Here is a 19,098-nt window from a genome sequence, read left to right on the forward strand (position 1 = left end):
TTCACTACTTAGCAAAATCAAACTGGAGCTTGATTTTGAAGGCTAGAATCCTAGACAGAGAATCGTATGCCCCATCAGGTCATAGTAATGTCTCTGAAATGAAAGCAGGAACTAGAACTCAAAAATGATGTCTTCTTATTGCTGGTCACTGAAACTAACTTCTACATGTTAATGGGCATTTTTTACAGAGGAAATTTTTAAAATCATATTCAGAAGTAATAAAGATTCTAAGATAAAAGTATTCCAGTGTGAATCTATAAAGTATTCTACTGTTTCCTTCTTAATTATGATGTTGTTGTATATGGTTCTTTTTCCTTGTGCTGCATCTACCAGAGTTACTGCTAGAAAGTTTTGGAATAGTAGGACTATCCAAACACGCAAGGCAAGGCATCTTCACTCAGAAGTAAATCCCACTGAATTCAACAGAATGTACTCCCAAGAAAGTGTGTTTCGAATTGCAGCATATGTAACTGAAAGAATGAAATAAGAATGAAATAAAAATCCTGGCTTCCCAAAGTCAGTTAGGATGACACCCCATGTACTGTGATAACATTAATAGGGATAATGCAGACAATGAACAGAGCAGATCAACTGGAATTTGGTTAGTAGCCAAAACATTATCAACATTACAGTATATGCTAAAACCCTTGAGGAAGATGCTTGTCTCTAACAGTGGAGTCAGAGGTTGGCCAGGTCAGATACCATTCAAGGCCCCATGCTGAATTGAGGGACAATTTGGCCAGGCTGACTCCTGAACCCCCAGTGCCATTAGCAGCATGTAGTAGTCGCACCCCATGCACCATCAGGTATTGGAGAATAGAGCAGGGTTTTGGCTCAGGGAACCCAGCAACCTGATGCTACAAAGCCTGTTCAGTCTTTTCAATTTAAGCACTTTGACACAATGGGTAGTCTCCTTGATTACAGTGTAATTTATCTCAGTACATATGCTCAAAGCACCCACTCTGGGAGGGATACGTTAACTGCAATAGATTCAACATAGTTTTGCCAAATTATAATTTCTTTTTCCAGAATATCTCAGATGGCTCATAGATAAAGCACTTAAGGCCCAAGCTTAACTTTCCAGCACTGATAAAGCCACAATGCAAACCAAATTTAAGGGAATAAATGTTTCCTTACTTTAAAGAGGCCCCTGTGACTGTCACCCCACCACAAAACGCAGCCCACACCCCATTTGGCATGGCTGCATCAGTGCTGGAAATTAGGATAGGACTGGGCTCCGGCAGCCCAATCCTATCTCCAGCGGTGCTGCCAGGTGCAGCAGTTTGGTGCCAAAATGGCAACCACTGCTTCCAGTGGCACTGCTGGGGCCACCAGAGTTATCGGGGGAAGGGGACTTTTGTCAGGTCAGCAGGGGAGGATAGCCCTTGCTTTTCCAATAGCAAAGTGGCATGGGAGCGTAGGAAGACAGCACAAGAAGCAGGTGATTCCAAACAGAGCCAAAGAAGCAGACACAGACTTGTTTGTTGCAGAAGCATGTATTGGTAAAAGGAGCAGGCAGAAGAGTAGTCAGTCAAACAGAAGTCAGGGATGCAGCAAATCACAGTCACAACAAGGCAGTCCAAATCAGTACACAAACCAGCAGCACGGCACACAGAAACTCCACCACATCAACCCACACCCAGGAGTCTGTGCTTGCCCCATATATACTGGGGCCAGCCAATCAGAGTAGGGCGACCTCATAGTCACAAGATGGTCTTGTGACCCACTCTGATTGGCTGTCCAGTGGTGCATTGCACCATTCTTCCATAGCCTACGTGACGCAGCACACATCTTTCCCCAAGTCACATGACTCCCACATGCAACAGGTGCAGCTGATTGCATCAGCATATATATACAGTGCTGCTGCTGTTCCTTTATTGGCATTTCATGCCAGGCCTGGACATCAAGACCCCTCCTGCCACATCCTGGCTTACAACAATTCAGGGCCTGGGATGCCAAAGGCCTGACAGCCCCAAGCCCCACAATGGGGCTTGTTAAGTCTGTGCCGGCTATTTTTGCGCTGGAAATTTTGAAAGTTTGCAAATGTTTTAAGTAATTAGTTAATTTAATTGATATGATGTCATGCACTTTCAATTGTGGCTACCTACCATGCTTGTCTGCAGCACCCCCCTCATAAATAGCCGACACCACTATTTTTCCAACTGGGGAATCAATGCCACCTTCCACTGCAAGATCTAATGATCCTTCCTGTTAAAAAAATTATAGTTCAGAAAATATTAAATAAGAGCACCTTTCTGAAAAGGAACATATTGCTCAGCGCTTGAATGGTTTCCAGGTTTAAACCTTACATTAAAAAATAAACAAAACAAAACAAAAAACCCTACCAAAATTCTATCAATAGTCAGAAGTAACCATTACATGGGAACAGGAACCAGCAATTCACTTCTTCAATTATCACTTACATCTATGAATTAAGATCTTGAAGTCATGCATTCAATGCATAACTTGCACTCACAGATGCCATACCAGACCCTGTCCATGCACATCACACACAGGCTGTGACAATACATGGACACTCAGGTGGAGCAATCTATATGGATGGAGTAGCAGTCTAATAACATTTTTAAGAGTACTTACATTTTGCAGATACCTACTGCACTGGCTTACAGTGCATATAGTTTAGCATAAGGAAAATTGTCTGGGAATTTTCTTGGAATTGGTTTAATCTTTTCATCATATTTGGTTTTATACATATATATTATACGATACATTCAAATTATCTTCACTAATGACAACCTATGCAATTTCCAAAGTACATTCAGTTTTTAGCCATGATATTTCTAGCACCTCTCATTTTGGGAACTGAACGCTGGTGCCATATCATATGTCCAGATGGACCTCCTAGACCTAGAGCCTCACCAATTTACCCATCCTGTCACATATATTACCTTCTTGATGCGCAGAAGCCGTACATCTTTCCCCATAATCTGGTCAGGTGAAAACTAGCAGAATTGAAGGAACATCAAGAACTCATTGGCATTTTTCAAATGCAAATGAAAAGAATATATCATGTAAAGTGAGCAATTTAAAATGTAACATGAGCAGTTAACAGATCTGATCTCTGTAGCACATGAAACTTCTCAAGCTTACACAGTGATTCCTGCCTTAACTTTGGACCAAATGACTTATGTCACATGGGTAGTCTTGAGGGAGTTTCAGAGGAGAGGGTTTGATCATGATTACAATAGTAGCATGCAGGGAAGAAATTTTACTGGGACAGGGGTGTTGCAAAAAAGAGTCCAATATCTCTTTCCTGTGGAGTTATGGTCCCAATAAAAGATGTGCCACTGAAGGTGCTATTGGCCTCAGAAGCAAAACGTCCATTGGCACCAATGAAAGATTCGCTTCCTGATGAAACAGCAGCTGGAGGGGTGTATGCAATTTTCATTAAGTTTTATAGTTCAATGGAAAAGAAAAGGTTCAGGAAATTTTGTTCTTTCTGGAAAATTTTCCTTTGTGTTATGCATTGTATTCCTTGCATTTAATGTATTTCAATGTGGGTACATGTAAAGACATTTAAAAAAATTATAATAAAAAGCTGAAAATGCAAATGTCGAAGGCAGTTTCAGAGTTGCAACACAAATAAAAGAAAATAAATGGCTGCACTTCAGACTTCTCCTTACCATTGTGTAGGGATCAAAGTCTTCCACATACTTTTGGAAGCCCTGAAAATAACATTAATAATCAAATGCATGCACAAACAAACATTTGCAAATCATAAATAAAAACAGACTTCTGAGTGAGCTAAACTGCAAAGGGAACAGAAGAAAAGACATGCCATAAAGTTTGTGAATGTTCCTCCTGACAGTCAGAAGACAGATAAAGCACATAGAATTGTAATTCTTTTTAGGATCATGCAAAACTCCAATAGCAGAATTAGGTACAGGCCTTGCCAAAGGTGCAGCTGAGCATGAACAGTCGTGATGACACTGGAGTGCTTGCTGTACAACCCCCCCCCCCCGAAATATTTCTGAAATCTTTGTATAACTGAACGTACATTGAAACCAATCTTTCCTAGGTTTGCATGGCTTTAAAATCCCTTTCTGAAAGTAGACCCAGCTTGCACATGAGCAATAGGTTTTATAATGCACATCTGGATGGTTCCATCCAAACAGTGGCACTGGGAGAAAAGAGGAAAGAGACAGTCTTGTCTGGGGAATGTCCAGTACAATTCTGGTTGGGTTCCCTGCACAATAGTTTCATAGACATCCAGTCTAGTTATGGAAACCAGGTACTTCATGCATCATAATAGACCTCCCTACTTGTGCTAAAATCAGTGGGACACAGAGATGTTACCGTAAAACATAAGTAGTAGGTAAGTGACAAAACGCCTGCTGAAACTCTAGTAACCATAATCAAGAATACTGAATTGATTTCCATAGGGCATTGCTGCTTTCTTTCAGTAAAGTTGGAGCATGCCCATGTACCTAACTCTTGCTTTGTTTGACAGATTTCTGGTTTCTGATTTTGGTGGTTCTAGATTTACTGTCTGGAGAATTATCATTTTAATATGTATATTCTGCCTTTCCTTGTTAAAAATGGACACAAAGTGGATCATAATAAAAACCTAATAAAATAAATTAAACATAATAATAGTTTATGAATACAGTCAACATACCGAAGAATGATAAAGAAAACAATGGACTCAAAACATAATATGAAATATACAATGCAAATGACAGCAACATAAAAGCTGCAGTCTAGACACAAAGTTGCTCTTATGTAAGAAAATTCCAAATCAAGAGCTAGACAAAAAGAAATTCATCTGCTGTTCAAAAACAGCAAGAGAAAGATCCTGACATACCTCACATTGTGGCATAATATGGCTGATAAGAATGTATTTTGTTAAAAGATTAAAATAAAAGTAAATTAGATAATCCTCCCATCTTTGTTGAGAAGTTTGTCAGCTCTCAGATTCGGAACAAATATCTGAGAATAAAAGTTGTGACTTGAGCAGAGTCACTGATCTGTTATGAAATGTAAGAAAATTGTTTGATCTTCCTGAACCTTGAGATCATTTTCATAACAAACAGATGTTATCCCTGAAGAAATAATTTCCTGGGAAAGTATTTTTTACAAGAAGGCAAATACAAAAGCCTGGCCCAATGAACAAGAATTGCTACTCTAAAATAAACACTCTGAAATCCATTTGATATTTCCAGAAAAAGTGCATAGGATTGCTCTCCATATACCAGCAGTTCAACAGTTACAAAGCACTGCTGAAGTTAAAAACTGCATGTCTTGTGTTGCCCAGTCCTATTTAACAGTTTAATAGAAAAAGGAAACCACTCATGGAGACCCTCCAAGAAGGAAAGCAACAACATGAAACTGGAATGGAAAGACCACATCCTTCTTTGATAGGCTGAAAGAAAGAGCAAATACTAGCCCAGGCCTAACCAATTTATATAATGCTGACCAACATCAGGAAGGCCTTTGGTTGACTAAGGCCTTCCTGATGTTGGTCAAGATTATGTAAACAGATGTTCCTATTCAACAAACAGCCCAATCCTAAATAAAATCCCCACACAGTGGTAGAGTGGTGCAAGCTATGCTGTATACTACTGGAGATTTTAGGCTGCTGGAGGTCTCTTCAGGGCAACATTTTGTCTGCTCAGCCTGGGGTAAGTTCTAGCAGCTGCTATGGGTCAATTTGGGCCTGTGCCAGCGAGATCACTGGCACAAGACAACTTGATCCATGCAGGTGGATCAGGCCCAAGAAGGGGGTTAGGCTTCAGTGTGTGCTGCTGCTGCCAAACCCACTTCCTCCTACGAGGCCCAATTCGCCCACCCTGCCTCAACTCCTCCCCATTCTGCCCTGTTCTGCTCCCAAGTCAGGTGTACCTGCTCCAGTGAGCCTTTGATGTTCCACTGGTGCACTAGCATACCCGCTCCCTAAGCTACCATAAAGTGTTTCATGGCATCCAGAACTTGCAGAACACATGTTCTGCAGGCACTTCCTGTCAATAGGATTGAGCTGCAATTGTTCATCACAAACGACCTTCTGTAAAGACCTCTCATCATCTGATCACAAGGAAGGATGTGCCAGATTTGTCACTGGATTATGACAACTAGATTTTTAGAATGTGCAATTGGACGTTACCATCTGCCAACATTTTCTGAATGGAATGGTACTGAATGGAAAAAGCCAGCAGTCGGTGTGTTCCAATGGAAGATGACTAGAAGCAGGTAACATATAGTACCAACAGTGGTTCTCACATTTTTAGCATTGGGACCCACTTTTTAGAATTAGAATCTCTAAGAACCCACTGGAAGTGATGTCATGACCAGAAGTGAGATCATCAAACAGGAAAATTTTTAACAATCTGAGGCTGCAATCCTACCCGCACTTACCCAGGAGTAAGACCCATTTACTATCATTGTTAAAAGCACAGATCTGTAACATTTCTCCAGTTGCAGTCACACACCATGGTAGCATCAAGTCTCATATATTAAAAATAAAATATTGAAATGAATGGGGACGTACCCGAAATCGGTTCATGACCCACCTAGTGGGTCCCAACCCACAGTTTGAAAAATACTGCAATACAACATGTATTTGAGAAGTGAATTTAAGAACTTTTCTAAAAGTGTCAGATCATATTTCAGTGTTCATCATTTTGGAATATGCTAATAAGAGTTGCATGCATTTGTTCAATTGCTGAATTATTTGTTATAATGTACCAGGGCTAAGCTGCATCCTTATCTGAAGTGACAGGAGAGAAGGAAGGGGAAAATACCCAGAAGACAGAGAAAATTCTGAAGCACAAATAAAAGCACAAATGAAACACAAAACTACCACACCAAGAAGTAGAAGATGTCATTTTACTTGTTTTTTATTAGCTTTAAATGACGAATTATAAACAACCATCCTTTTAAACATCTCTTGAGGCTGGGAAAGAAAAGAAATTGCCAAACCACCAATTAGTTCTTCATATACAAATGAATGACCTTCAACACTGTATATTCTATTTTACATCCAAAGTTAATTGAAAGACTTTTGACTTTTAAGAGGTCCAGAGTGTTACTGGCAATGAGCCCTACTGAAGATATTAGCAGATATTACTATATTTGTATGAAATTGTATGCTAACAAGGCTCTCTGACAGGGATTGAAAGCAAGTATCTACAAGCAGCTATAACACAGCTGCTAATGAGAAAACCCTGGTCATGTTTTCAGTAGGCAGCTACTGGTCATGGCCTATGTTTAGATGTACCGTATTTTTTGCTCCATAAGACGCACCTGACCATAAGACGCACCTAGTTTTTAGAGGAGGAAAACAGGAAAAAAATATTCTGAACCAAATAGCCTCAGAGCCCCAGCCTATGCCTGTCTACTCAGAAGCAAGTCCCATTAGAGTCAATGGGGCTTCCTCCCAGGTAAGTGTGGATAGGGTGGCAGCCTGAAAGTTACTCTATTTCAGATTGGGGGGGGGGGAAATCAAATGAAATCAAGTGTTCTCCTTCTCTCAGGAGATGCCAGATGCCCCTTGAAACAGTTTCAACCCTTGGACTATGTGAACACTGCGAAGAAGCAGAAAGTGTCCCACTTCTCGCTGGCCAGACAGCGGGGTGTACTTGAAAATGCACGTCCAGTGTCGTGAGTTGGAGCTCAGGCGGCAGCACAGGAAGCCAAGGCAGCAGCAAGGCAGCAGCAGCGGCAGCAGCTCCTCCTCTCCCTCCCTGTACTGATCGTCCTGCGGAAAGTTTACAGCGGAGAGAGAGACAAGCGCACTAAATGCCCCTTGGAAGCTCAGCCAGGGGAGGGGGGGCGAGAGGTAAAAGGGGGCGGCGTTCCCTTTAAAAGCCGCCTGCCCCGTCGTGCCTCCCAGCAGCAGCAGCAGCAGAGCCTCGCCGTCTCCCGGTTCCCACACAGGCTGCCTGTGATTGGCACGCGAGCCTCACCCCCCGGGGTCGTGACATCAGCAGCAGTGAGCAACAAAAAGCACAGGGGGAGGCAGCGCAGCCACTGCACCTCCAGCCCATTCGCAGCTCAGGGCGCACCGCGGTGCGCGCAGACGCGGACCGGCCAAACAGCAGCAGGCGGTGTGTGTTGCAGCAGAAGGACTCGCTGCTTGCCCGGCGCCTCCTCGCAGCTGCCGCCAGGGAAGGGAAAAGCGCTCTGCTCGGCGCTGCTGGCGGGAGCTGGCCCGGAGTATTCGCTCCATAAGATGCACACACTTTCCCCCCCACTTTGGGGGGGGGGAGTGCATCTTATGGAGCGAAAAATACGGTACTTAATTGTGAGAAGCATTAGTCTGTTGCCAGAGTGTAAAATGTCCTTAGCAGAACTGTAAAGTTCTGGAAAGTACAGTAGAAGTTATAAATAACAATAGGTGCACAGGACTTAATTTTTTAATACAATTACTAGTAATAGAGATTTTTGAGTAAACTTTTTATGAATGAATAGACATCTTGGAATTGATTTCCATGTTACTTTTTGACAGCTCACACTGATTTATGCCATTTTCTTTGTGGTATATTTATTAGACCCCTTTGGCTCATTTCCCTTAAGTTTATATAAAATTGGTATTTTCAAGCAGTCTACATTCTGTTGCTCCTATTTTGAATATTTGGTTGATATTCACAGTGCTGTATTCCCACATATGGTGGACCTTTTATGTCTATGGGCTCTGCATCCATGGACTTAATCAACCATGTATTGAAAATGTATTTTTTAAAAATTCACGTACTGTACCCTGCTTTGCCAGTGTTTAGGCAATTTACATATGTTTAGGCAATTTACTCAAGTTCAATTGTGCAATTTGCGCAAATTTACACTGTTTCGTCAGCATAATGTCTGCAGACTTGAACATCTGTGGACTTGGTATCCCCGCAGGGTTCCAGAACCAAACCCTACAGATATGCCCACTGTATACCACTTGATAGGTTGTTAAAGAACAGCCAAATAATTTGCTTTGGCAAATAAGATCAGAAAAACCTGTACCCTCTCCAACAAACGTGGAAAAAAACAACCAGTTTGAGAATCGAGATTTACATCTGTGGCATTACCACAGACCTAGAAGAGCACAATTACACCTATGCACACTTAAGAAGTACAAGAATCTTTTTAGGGGAAGAGAGTTCTTTTTGCATTTCTTCAAAATGTATTATAACAAGTCAGCTGCAAACGGAGTTATCCTTTTAAATAATTCATTTACAAGAAATGTAAGATAACTATCTTTCTCACTGTAACCAACATCTTTAAAAATGCAAGCCATATCTGTGCTAAGTATGCTAATCAAGCAAAGAGATTTTATTAATCCTGGAGAAATGTCAGATTTCTTAGATGTGCTTTCATTATAATTTAATGAATGCAGCTAGAAAGAATCTTGCAAGGTCTGCAATTAGAAGCTGAAAATGGATGCCTAACAAATGAAATTACATTTAGGACCATTCCAAGAGTAGAGTTCAATAAAAATGGTGCTATATGTAGGCAGACTTTCATTTCTTTGTTGATTATAATTTTTAAAAAATAATTTGTTAAAGCACATGTTCCTAATTCATGATTTACAGCTCAATCCTATCCAATGCTGGCACAGCAGAGTCACCGGGCCCATGCTGTATCCAGTATTGAATTTGAGCAGGTGGGAGGTCTCTTTGGGGTAAGGGAACATTTGTTAAGACCTAAGATATGCACTGATGTGCAACAGAATCTTACTACTACTGATTGCCACTAACATACTGGTAAATATATGTGATCCCTGGAAAAGCATCCTATACCACATTGTTCCTGATATAGAAGATGGGAATCTAATTTATTATGACATAACCTTGAATACCATTTTAAAAAAGAGTGTCAATTGTTATGTTGCAGTCAGTCATTTATCTTATGTGAAAACATTGCCTTTAATTGTTATGAGTTAATCATTTACTATGTTGGGATTAAGTTAAACATTTGCCTGGGATACACAATCATCACACTTTTGGGTTACATAGTGATGTTACGGTGTTGCCAGATGATCCTAGCTGCTACTGAGCAACTGAGCCCCCTTCTGTCTAATTTATTCAATGTGCCTTCAGAAGCAGCAGCCATAACTTTCAGCAGAGGCTCTCTCTCTCTCTCCTTGGCCAGCAAGACTGAGTATAGAGCCATATATAGGGGCTGAGTGTAATTTTTATGGGTATGTCATCAAATGGGGTGTTTCAGATTCTGTCTTTGAAACATTTGGGATCTTGGTATCAGGCTCAGCAGGTGGCAGAGTAAAAAATTTACCTAAGGACATAGATTAATGTCTAGGTAAGCATATTTTCTCAAGAACCCGCTGAGAGAATATGGAGCTCATGTTAAGTCTATTTATAACCTGATCCAATGGGGCCCCACAAATGTTCCATAAAACATGTTTAACTATCCTGAAAGTAAATGGTGCTGGTGGAAAGGTCTGCAGCAGGGGATGCTGCAGCAGGAACCCTGGCCCTGGTGAAGCATAGGCAAGCACCAAGCAGCATGGGAGCATGGGGAGGGTGGCAGGATGGTGTGGAGGAGGTGTTTCTGGGTAAGGGAGGGCAAAACAGGTAAGGGACAAGTCTGGGAGTGGGGGTGAGAACTGCAGAGGCCTCCTCTGCCAGATCCTATTCCCTATGTCGGGCTCAGAAGCCCAAAATGGGGGTTCTCAAGTATGCACCAGCGAAATAGCTGTTGTTTAAATAGAAGTTGTTTAAAGTTCATGTTTTTGTTGTATAGTTTTGTTCTATTATAATCTTAATGGGTTATTGGGGCATGACTATCAGGGGTGTCCTGACAACTTCTGCACTTCAAAATTTACCTTGACATGTCTGCTTTATACTTAAAAAAAAACAACACCTAGTCAATGCAATCCAGATTTTGCAACATGGAAGCTGATTTTGCACCTTGTAGAAGAAAGTTTGTATGAAAGCAAGTTTGTATGATTTCCCTTTTGCATGTAATTTTTTTTGAGCATATTTTTCAAAATTTGGCCTATCTCTGATAATCATAGAGGAGGGTAAGAAACTACCCAGGGCACTGAAGTCTTGCCAGCGTGGCCAATGGAAATCTTATTCAGCAATGTCTCTGATACCTGAGATTTCACTGGGGACCAGTGGTATACCTGCCATTAACGAAAAGGGCAAATGTCCCAGGCATGGAGCCTCGTGTGCCACTAGGACTGTGCAGAAGCCTCTCTGAGGCTCCAGATGTGGTCAGAAACTGTGCTTCCGGTTTGCCTGAAGCACAGTTTAAGAGCCCAGGGAAGCTTCAGTAGGCTTCCCCAGTGCGTTCCAGAGTTGCTTGAGGTTCCGTGCACTCCAGGTAAGTGGGAGGCAGATTTGTGCGTGGGGGGGGGGGGCCTGTGGCATCCTGCGAAGGTGCCATTGCAGACCTTTGCTCGGGCTGTGAGGCTAGGGAGGTCTGCCACTGCTGGAGACCTTTACATTATTGCCCTGAGGTTAGAGAGGCTGGTAAAATTTCATTGTGTAAAGAAAGGAGGTCAATACCTTTCACAAATCTTAATACAGGTCACCTTGTTATCTACTGGGGTTCTGGAAGCCCCAGTGGATAAAAAAATCAGTGAATACCAAAATCAGTGGAGAAACAGCTTTAAAGACCCACTCCATTTAACAGTGCAAAGGTACATAAAAACATAACATAAGAACACCCCCACTGGATCAGGCCATAGGCCCATCTAGTCCAGCTTCCTGTATCTCACAGCGGCCCACCAAGGTAGGAAATTGGATTTTGGTGATTTTCCTTGTTATAAGGTATTTAAAGGTGAACCTCTGTATCAGTGGTGAGTCAAATCAGTGGATACCAAATCGGTGAATAACAATGTCCCACCTGTATATCTGATCACTAAGGACACTTAACAAGTTCAGAGTGCATTTGAGTTAGAACACAGAAGGAAAGAGGTACACTTATTAGGAACAGATTCTTTGACAAAACATTCCCAGCCATTGGCATGCAGAATATAATTGCTTGGACTTACCAAGGGTTCTGATTTGATTGCTGGTCTGACCATAATATTCTGGTCAGGATGCAGCATGACCGGTTTGGAGACTATAGGTACAGCTGGGTGACGCTGGACAGGTGGGCTTGGAGAAAATTGCTACAGGAGTTCAATTTAAGAATATTACACTAAATGCCTGTGTATTCAACGCAAACCAAACATTCTAAACATAATTTAGATATGTCACTTCTGTAAACAATATTGAATATTCATGAAGAACTGAATGCTGGTAAAAAGAGGTGATGTTTCTGTAGGTCACTAAAATAAGAACATAAGAACAACTCCACTGGATCAGGCCATAGGCCCATCTAGTTCAGCTTCCTGTATCTCACAGTGGCCCACCAAATGCCTCAGGGAGACACACAAGACAACAAGAGACCTGCATCCTGGTGCCCTCGCTTGCATCTGGCATTCTGACATAGCCCATTTCTAAAATCAGGAGGTTGCACATACACATCATGGCTTGTAACCCGTAATGGATTTTTCCTCCAGAAACTTGTCCAATCCCTTTTTAAAGGCATCTAGGCCAGATGCTATCACCACATGCTGTGGCAATGAGTGCCACAGACCAACCACACGCTGAGTAAAGAAATATTTTCTTTTGTCTGTCCTAACCCTCCCAACACTCTATTTTAGTGAATGTCTCCTGGTTCTGGTGTTGTGTGAGAGGGAAAAGAGCATTCTCTCTATCCACTCTATCCTTCCCATGCATAATTTTGTATGTCTCAATCATGTCCCCCCTTAGGCGCCTCTTTTCTAGGCTGAAGAGGCCAAAACGCCATAGTCTTTGCTTATAAGGAAGATGCCCCAGCCCAGTAAAATAATATGAATTCAATTCTTCCTTTGTTAAACAAAAGCTTTCAATGCATTGAGCTTTAATTGGGAAGTAGAATAATTATCTCAGCATTATATTATCCTTCCATAATAACAATTTATAATGAATAGTCAGTATTGCAAAAGACAGTGAATGAAAATGGCACCATAATGATCCTCAACTGTAAATACTGTTGATGAATTCAGCCATGATCTCTTCCTTCCTTCCTTTAGAAGCTTAACTCAACACACAGCTACATCTACTGGTGCAACTCCAAAGGGGTGGAATGGAGAGGAAGTAGGAAACAGTACAACACTACAAAGCAGAGTGGGGTGGACATGGCAAAAAATCCCCAGCAATGGGAGAGGCTCAGAAAGGAGGCAAGTATATCTTGTTTTGCCCTTTTTGACATCCATTGCCCTTCTCATAAGAACATGAGTCCTGCTGAATCAGGCCAAAGTCCAGCTTCCTGTATCCCACAATGGCCCACCAGATGCCCCAGGGAGCACACAAGACAACAAGATAACAAGTGCTAAGAATATACAACACACGCAACAAGAGCACATTCTTGAGGGGAAATATGACAAATAATAACCATTCCTTCTAAGCTAAGAACAACATTTTAAATAGTGGTCCTCTTATATTTAGCAGGGGGAAAGCAACTTTCCCTACTTAAGCCATTTCTGCTCTACATTGCACATACGCAACAGGGATCAAATATGTACACCTGTGGGCTGGGCAGGAATAGGTTAACCCAGGCAGCATCATTTCCATGTCTTTGTTTTGTAGTTTGTGAGTCCTGTTGGTAAAAGGACCCAACTTTACATTTATTGTTGCTGTGTAAACTGTTTTGTGAACTTTTTTGTCAAAAAGCAGTAAATATTTTCAATAATAGTAACCCAAAGCATTTTTGTTATTATTGAAGCACACAGCAATATTTGCTATGCAATGAATTGATCATTTGGAAAGACCCTTGCTTATTTTGAGTTCACACAGTATATATATTCATTCTCATTTACTAAAAATATAGGACATACCAATGGACTCCCTGATGTCGATATTTTGCTGAGTTGAGATGTATTTCGTGAAACCTAAATGACAATAGGTTTTATACTGGTTATGATGATTCACAATTCGGATGCACCACACAGCCAACTACCATGGATTATTAATAACCAGTCAGTTCAAGAATGGTACAAAAGCAACATGCAGGTAACAAAATGTGTACTAATTTTGAAGCAAGAATGAAAATTCTTGAAAGCAACATTATCAATAAATACTTCTCCTTCAAAAAGCACTTTTTTCTTAATCAGGCTAAAGAGAACAAATCACCCTAACTTTTCATGAGCACCATTCCCCTAAGCTAAGCTGCCATGTGGCCACACAGTTTGAAGCCAAACTCTGTGCAGCTCAGAAAACTCTGAACTACTCAGAAGTCAGCAATAACATGTGATGTCATTACTGAGCATCCAGAGGCCATGCCCAGCTGCCATACAGCCATGGAGGGTCTCCACACAGTGGCGGTGATTATTACAAGGAACATGGCTCATGAGATGATGATACAACCTGCCCACTTTAAAATCTGAGCACATTAGTAATGCTTCCCATCCACTTTCAATTATATATACACGGTTCAGTGAAACTGTGGATATGGGTGAGCGCCACCCCCTCACCCTCCAGAGCTGAAAGGACCTCCACTCCCCTCACCTCCAGCAGGTTGTCTGAGCCCAGCAGAGGCTGAGTATGCCTATCCGGGGCCTCTGCCAGGTTCAAATTGAGCTTTAGTACAGTGATTTTCAACTTTTTTCATATCGTGGCACACTGGCAAGGCACTAAAATGGTCAAGGCACACCATCAGCTTTTTGACAATTGACAAGGCACATTGTGCTGACAATGGAGGCTCACATCCCCCATTGTAATAAATGTAATATAATAAATGACCCTCTCCCAAATTCCCGTGGCACACCTGGGGACCATTCGCGGCACACCAGTATGCCACGGCACAGTGGTTGAAAATGGTTGCTTTAGTATGAAAAACTTCCAGTTTTTTTTAAAACTGAAGTGATGTTTTTAATGTCTTATAAGGCATTTGGATGCCTGGGGAAGCCCTCAGGGACTTTAAAAAAAAACAAAAAACCCGGAAGTCACATATTTCTCACTCTTAAGACAGCCTGAGCCTGGCAGAGGCTGCAGACGGTCATCTTCTGGGCTAAGATGACCTTCCAGAGGTGATGGTAGTGGAACTTCCCTTGCCTCTGAAGGGTGTGCACAGGGGGGCAGGTGTCCCCCGTGGACCTGATCCGTGGATAAGTGAATTCACAGACACAGGATCTGCTGATATAGGGGCCCTCTGTACTTAAAAATCCATGTCCTTCATATATTTACAAACACAAATGCAAAGCAGCTTACAAAAATAAAAAAGCCAAATCATTAAAAAAATTATTTAAATTTCTACCTTTACTAATACCTGATTTAAATAACCTCATTACTAACAAAATTGGAAGCTAGAGGAGTTTTTTTTTAAATGAACAGGCTTCATAGGTCAAGAAGAAGAACCCAAAAGTGGGGTTTGAGAATGAGATGGAAGATCATGAATGGTCTTCAGTAGCCATCTACCATTAAAGTATACCATTGGGATCCCCATTGAGTTTAAAAGGTAGCTCACCAACAGATATATTACTGACAATTCAACATCAGTATTGGTCATTAGTGCACAACTAAGGAAACAGCAGTAGACAAATTATTTACAATGACCCTCAAACCAGGGGTCAAACTGGCTCAAAATTTGTTCCAACTGGCCCCATGCTTTCATTTTAGGCAGCAAGAAATGTGTACCCAGGTTAAAAAAAAAGAAAGAAAGAAATCACACACTCAGGGCTCAATCCTAACCCACTTTCCAGCACCGACATAAGGGCAATGCAGCTTTTCGGTAAGGAAACAAACATTCCCTTAGCTTGAGGAGGCCTCCGTGAGTGCCACCCAACTGCAGAATGCACCACACAGCCCATTGGCACAGCTATACCAGTGCTGGAAAGTGGATTAGGATTTGGGTCTCAGTTGACTAAGGCATTCTGTAAAAACATTTCCATACAGTGGAGTAGCCATTTCTCAAAGCTTGCAGGAACATAAACAGAGAAATGGAAGACATGCTTTTAATTTTTAAAAAAATATTCTGTAGCAAAATATCATGCAAAGCAAAAGCCACAGTGGAATATATTTTTCTTTTGATGACCTGAAGTAGTCGCAGGGTTTGCCACAAATGCAAAATATATTCCATATCATATCATACCTTTGGACTGGATAAGTAGTTTGGCTCACTACTTTGGGAACTAACAGGACAAAAGCTCCTTCCTTTGTAGTTTTTCATCTCCCAGTCATTCAAAGGGTCTCCTGGCCCACCAGGTTGATAACTGTGGCTACCCATTTTTTCTTCCAAATGAGTGGGTAGTGGATGGAGAGTACTAATAGCTGGAGGGGGTGGGGGTGTGGGTGGAGGTGGGGGAGGAGATGGTGGTGGCCGAGGAGGAGGTGAAGCAAGCACCCAAGCAGATGCTGGTGATGTCATCCATGTAGCCGAAGAGGGTGCTGGAGCTGTTCCCCTTGCAGGTGGAACATTTGATGCAGTAAGTGGGTAAGACACTGAGGAAACCGGTGCTGCATGGGGTACTGGAGGTGGAGGTGCTGGACGTTTTGGAGGCTTGCCAGCATTATCTAAGTTGATATCATCAAGGTCAGTGGTGTGAAGTTGCAAACCACCAGGAAATCTCCGCAAAGATGTGGCAGAAGGAGAAACAGCAGGACGTGCACCTGTTGTCTGATACAACAACAGAAAGCTCTTTTAATGCCATACCTGCTCAAAACTACCTGGATCTACCTGCAGCCAGATAAGGACGAGGAACTAATCCGACGTTCACATCACCCAGTGTTGTAAAACATTTCACATGCAAACGAGACCTTGTGCCTACCTACCCACTCCATATGTAACAATTCATAAGGAATGTGGCAATTACATATGAGACAGAAATATCACACAGCTGATATGTGATAGCCACATAGCTGAAAAAGGCATTTTAAGAATGTAAAGGCAACAAGCAGACAATTGGCAAAAACTACTCTGATATCAGTTAAGATGGTATTTTAAACTATGTAAATTGGTCCCATGTAAAAAGACCAATCAGCCTCACAATGCTGATTGCAAATCATTTTTCATTAGATTTTGGGTTAGATTTTGAAAGACAAAACAGCAATTTGGTCTTTCATAGGGAAAAGGAATCTATTTTATGTAAGAGGAATAATCTTCCCAGGATGTAAACTTTGAAAGAATAAGCAACAACTAGGTACAGTGAGCCAACTACACCTGCAAAATGCTTCCTAGAGTCACAAAACAGAAACAGCCACTTCAAACAACACAGTGGATGGTAAACAGGCACTATTTTACCTCAGGAGAATCATTCTCCACCGAGGAGATTTGTTCTAATCGTGTCTGACAAAGCTTTTCCACCCAGTGCTGAGTCTTTTCTGATTCCTCTAAATCTTCTCGTTCGGTCTCAGACACCTGAATTGTGCAATTGTTGCAGAAGAACATAGATGGCTACTGTTATAGATTTCCAACTGAAGATTCAAAGATTCAAATATATATTGCACTGTTCAAATGTGCCGAAATTCAAACATAATCATGATTATTTATTTATTTTAAAAATTATATCCTGCATTTCCCATTCTGGAGCAAATGCCCAAGGTGGCTTATGAAGTTCCAGCAATCAAAATTACAATATATAAAAACAATAAATAAAATAATAAAAATGATAAAACTATTGGAAGTCTAATGAAGCAGCAGAACAAAAATGCTATTACAGAGGCACAGAGGGCAGACACCAAAGCATCACTAGATGAAACAGAAATGTTTTCAGTCACCGAAAAGCCATAAGGGAGGGGGTAATTCCCCTAGCAGGGAATACCATAATTGTGGCACCACTACACAGAAGGCTCGCCCTTGTGCCACCACCCCTCTAACTTTGGAAAAAGGTGGCATTTGTAGGAGAGCTTCTCAGATGACCTAAGAAGGGGGGCTGGAATGGATGGGAGAAGATGGTCCCTCAGATAACCTGGATCTGAACCATTCATTTCCTCCTCTGCATAGATTTTGAGCAAACCTTTTACCACAAGATGTCAAAGGCCAATTCACAACACAACATTTCAATACCTAGTGGTATATCATCTTATCATTCTGTGGCCTGCAACTATATGTAAACTACCCCCATTAAAACACATTGTGTTTTAGAAGTGATGCAAAAGCTCTCTCTATGGTTGTTTCACACATACAAGTTCTCACTTCATGTGACATCCACTAAAAAACATGCAAGCGTGGACTTGAACTTCATAATCTATTCAATTACTTATTTTTCATTAATAAACCTTAGCCTATGTCTGCATTGATTATTCTTTCCATTCTAGTGGGAAGAAAGAGAAGAAGTTATGAGGTACTTAATTGTTTGTGCTTTAAAAGGAAACTAGTGTTGTGCAGGATGATCCTACAGGAATGCAATCCTGGGCAAACACACTAGCCAATCTGTCTGCCTTTACTTAGATCCTCCAGTTTAGAAATCATTTGGGACACTTGCACATGGAAGCAAATGCTATGTACAACCTCCCTGGGAAAAAAGAAGCCATGCAGATTCAGCCTAAGCAGGGAAGTCATTAAAAAAAGCAAAGTATATTCTAAGTACATAGAAAAAAATATAATTGTACATTTGGCACATTGGACCATTTCTCTGTTAAAATAATTGAGCTAAAGAAAACAAAATATTTAAACCATTGTGGTAGTGACATATAAAAATCCATATAAATATAATACCCCAAAGCATAACTCTGTTTATATTTGACCATTTAATTTGCTGTACTTTCTCAGGCCAATTTTTAGGCTTAACAGCCACTTCATGTCTATTTACTTTTCCCATCTCAGTGCTATCCTCACTTTAAAATGCAGCTGAACCAGACATCTACTGAAAAGTTGCTTGCAAAATACTGTCTTGTAAGCTTTTGAAGCAATTACCATTGGCATTTACTTTAGAAATGATTGTAGATACTGAAATAAAGCAAATGAAAAGATTGACTGACAGCATTAAAGAAACGTTTGTTTTGAATAGGTGATACTATCACATATGCAGCTCATGATACTATAAACAGAACATGACGGTGCAATTCTATGCATATCTTCCCAAAGGTACATCCCACTGAATTCAATGAAGCTTACTCTCAGACAGGTGTGTACAGGGTTTTAGCCTGAATGATAACTGAGATGAAA

At 41.2% G+C, this 19,098-nt stretch overlaps 1 protein-coding gene across 1 annotated transcript in view; it reads right to left on the reverse strand.

Moving 5' to 3' along the window:
* USH1C (USH1 protein network component harmonin) overlaps positions 1 to 19,098 on the reverse strand; it is a 78,629-nt gene that overhangs the window by 1,225 nt on the left and 58,306 nt on the right. The window contains exons 17-23 of the mRNA XM_066619390.1: positions 17,233 to 17,349; positions 16,084 to 16,608; positions 11,960 to 12,079; positions 6,848 to 6,910; positions 3,645 to 3,686; positions 2,910 to 2,963; positions 2,109 to 2,208 (exon numbers count right to left, since the gene is read on the reverse strand). Coding sequence (XP_066475487.1) covers positions 2,109 to 2,208; positions 2,910 to 2,963; positions 3,645 to 3,686; positions 6,848 to 6,910; positions 11,960 to 12,079; positions 16,084 to 16,608; positions 17,233 to 17,349 — 1,021 coding nt within the window. The remainder of the gene's footprint in view (positions 1 to 2,108; positions 2,209 to 2,909; positions 2,964 to 3,644; positions 3,687 to 6,847; positions 6,911 to 11,959; positions 12,080 to 16,083; positions 16,609 to 17,232; positions 17,350 to 19,098) is intronic.

Source organism: Tiliqua scincoides, chromosome 1, assembly GCF_035046505.1.
Source record: "Tiliqua scincoides isolate rTilSci1 chromosome 1, rTilSci1.hap2, whole genome shotgun sequence".
NCBI lineage: Eukaryota > Metazoa > Chordata > Lepidosauria > Squamata > Scincidae > Tiliqua > Tiliqua scincoides.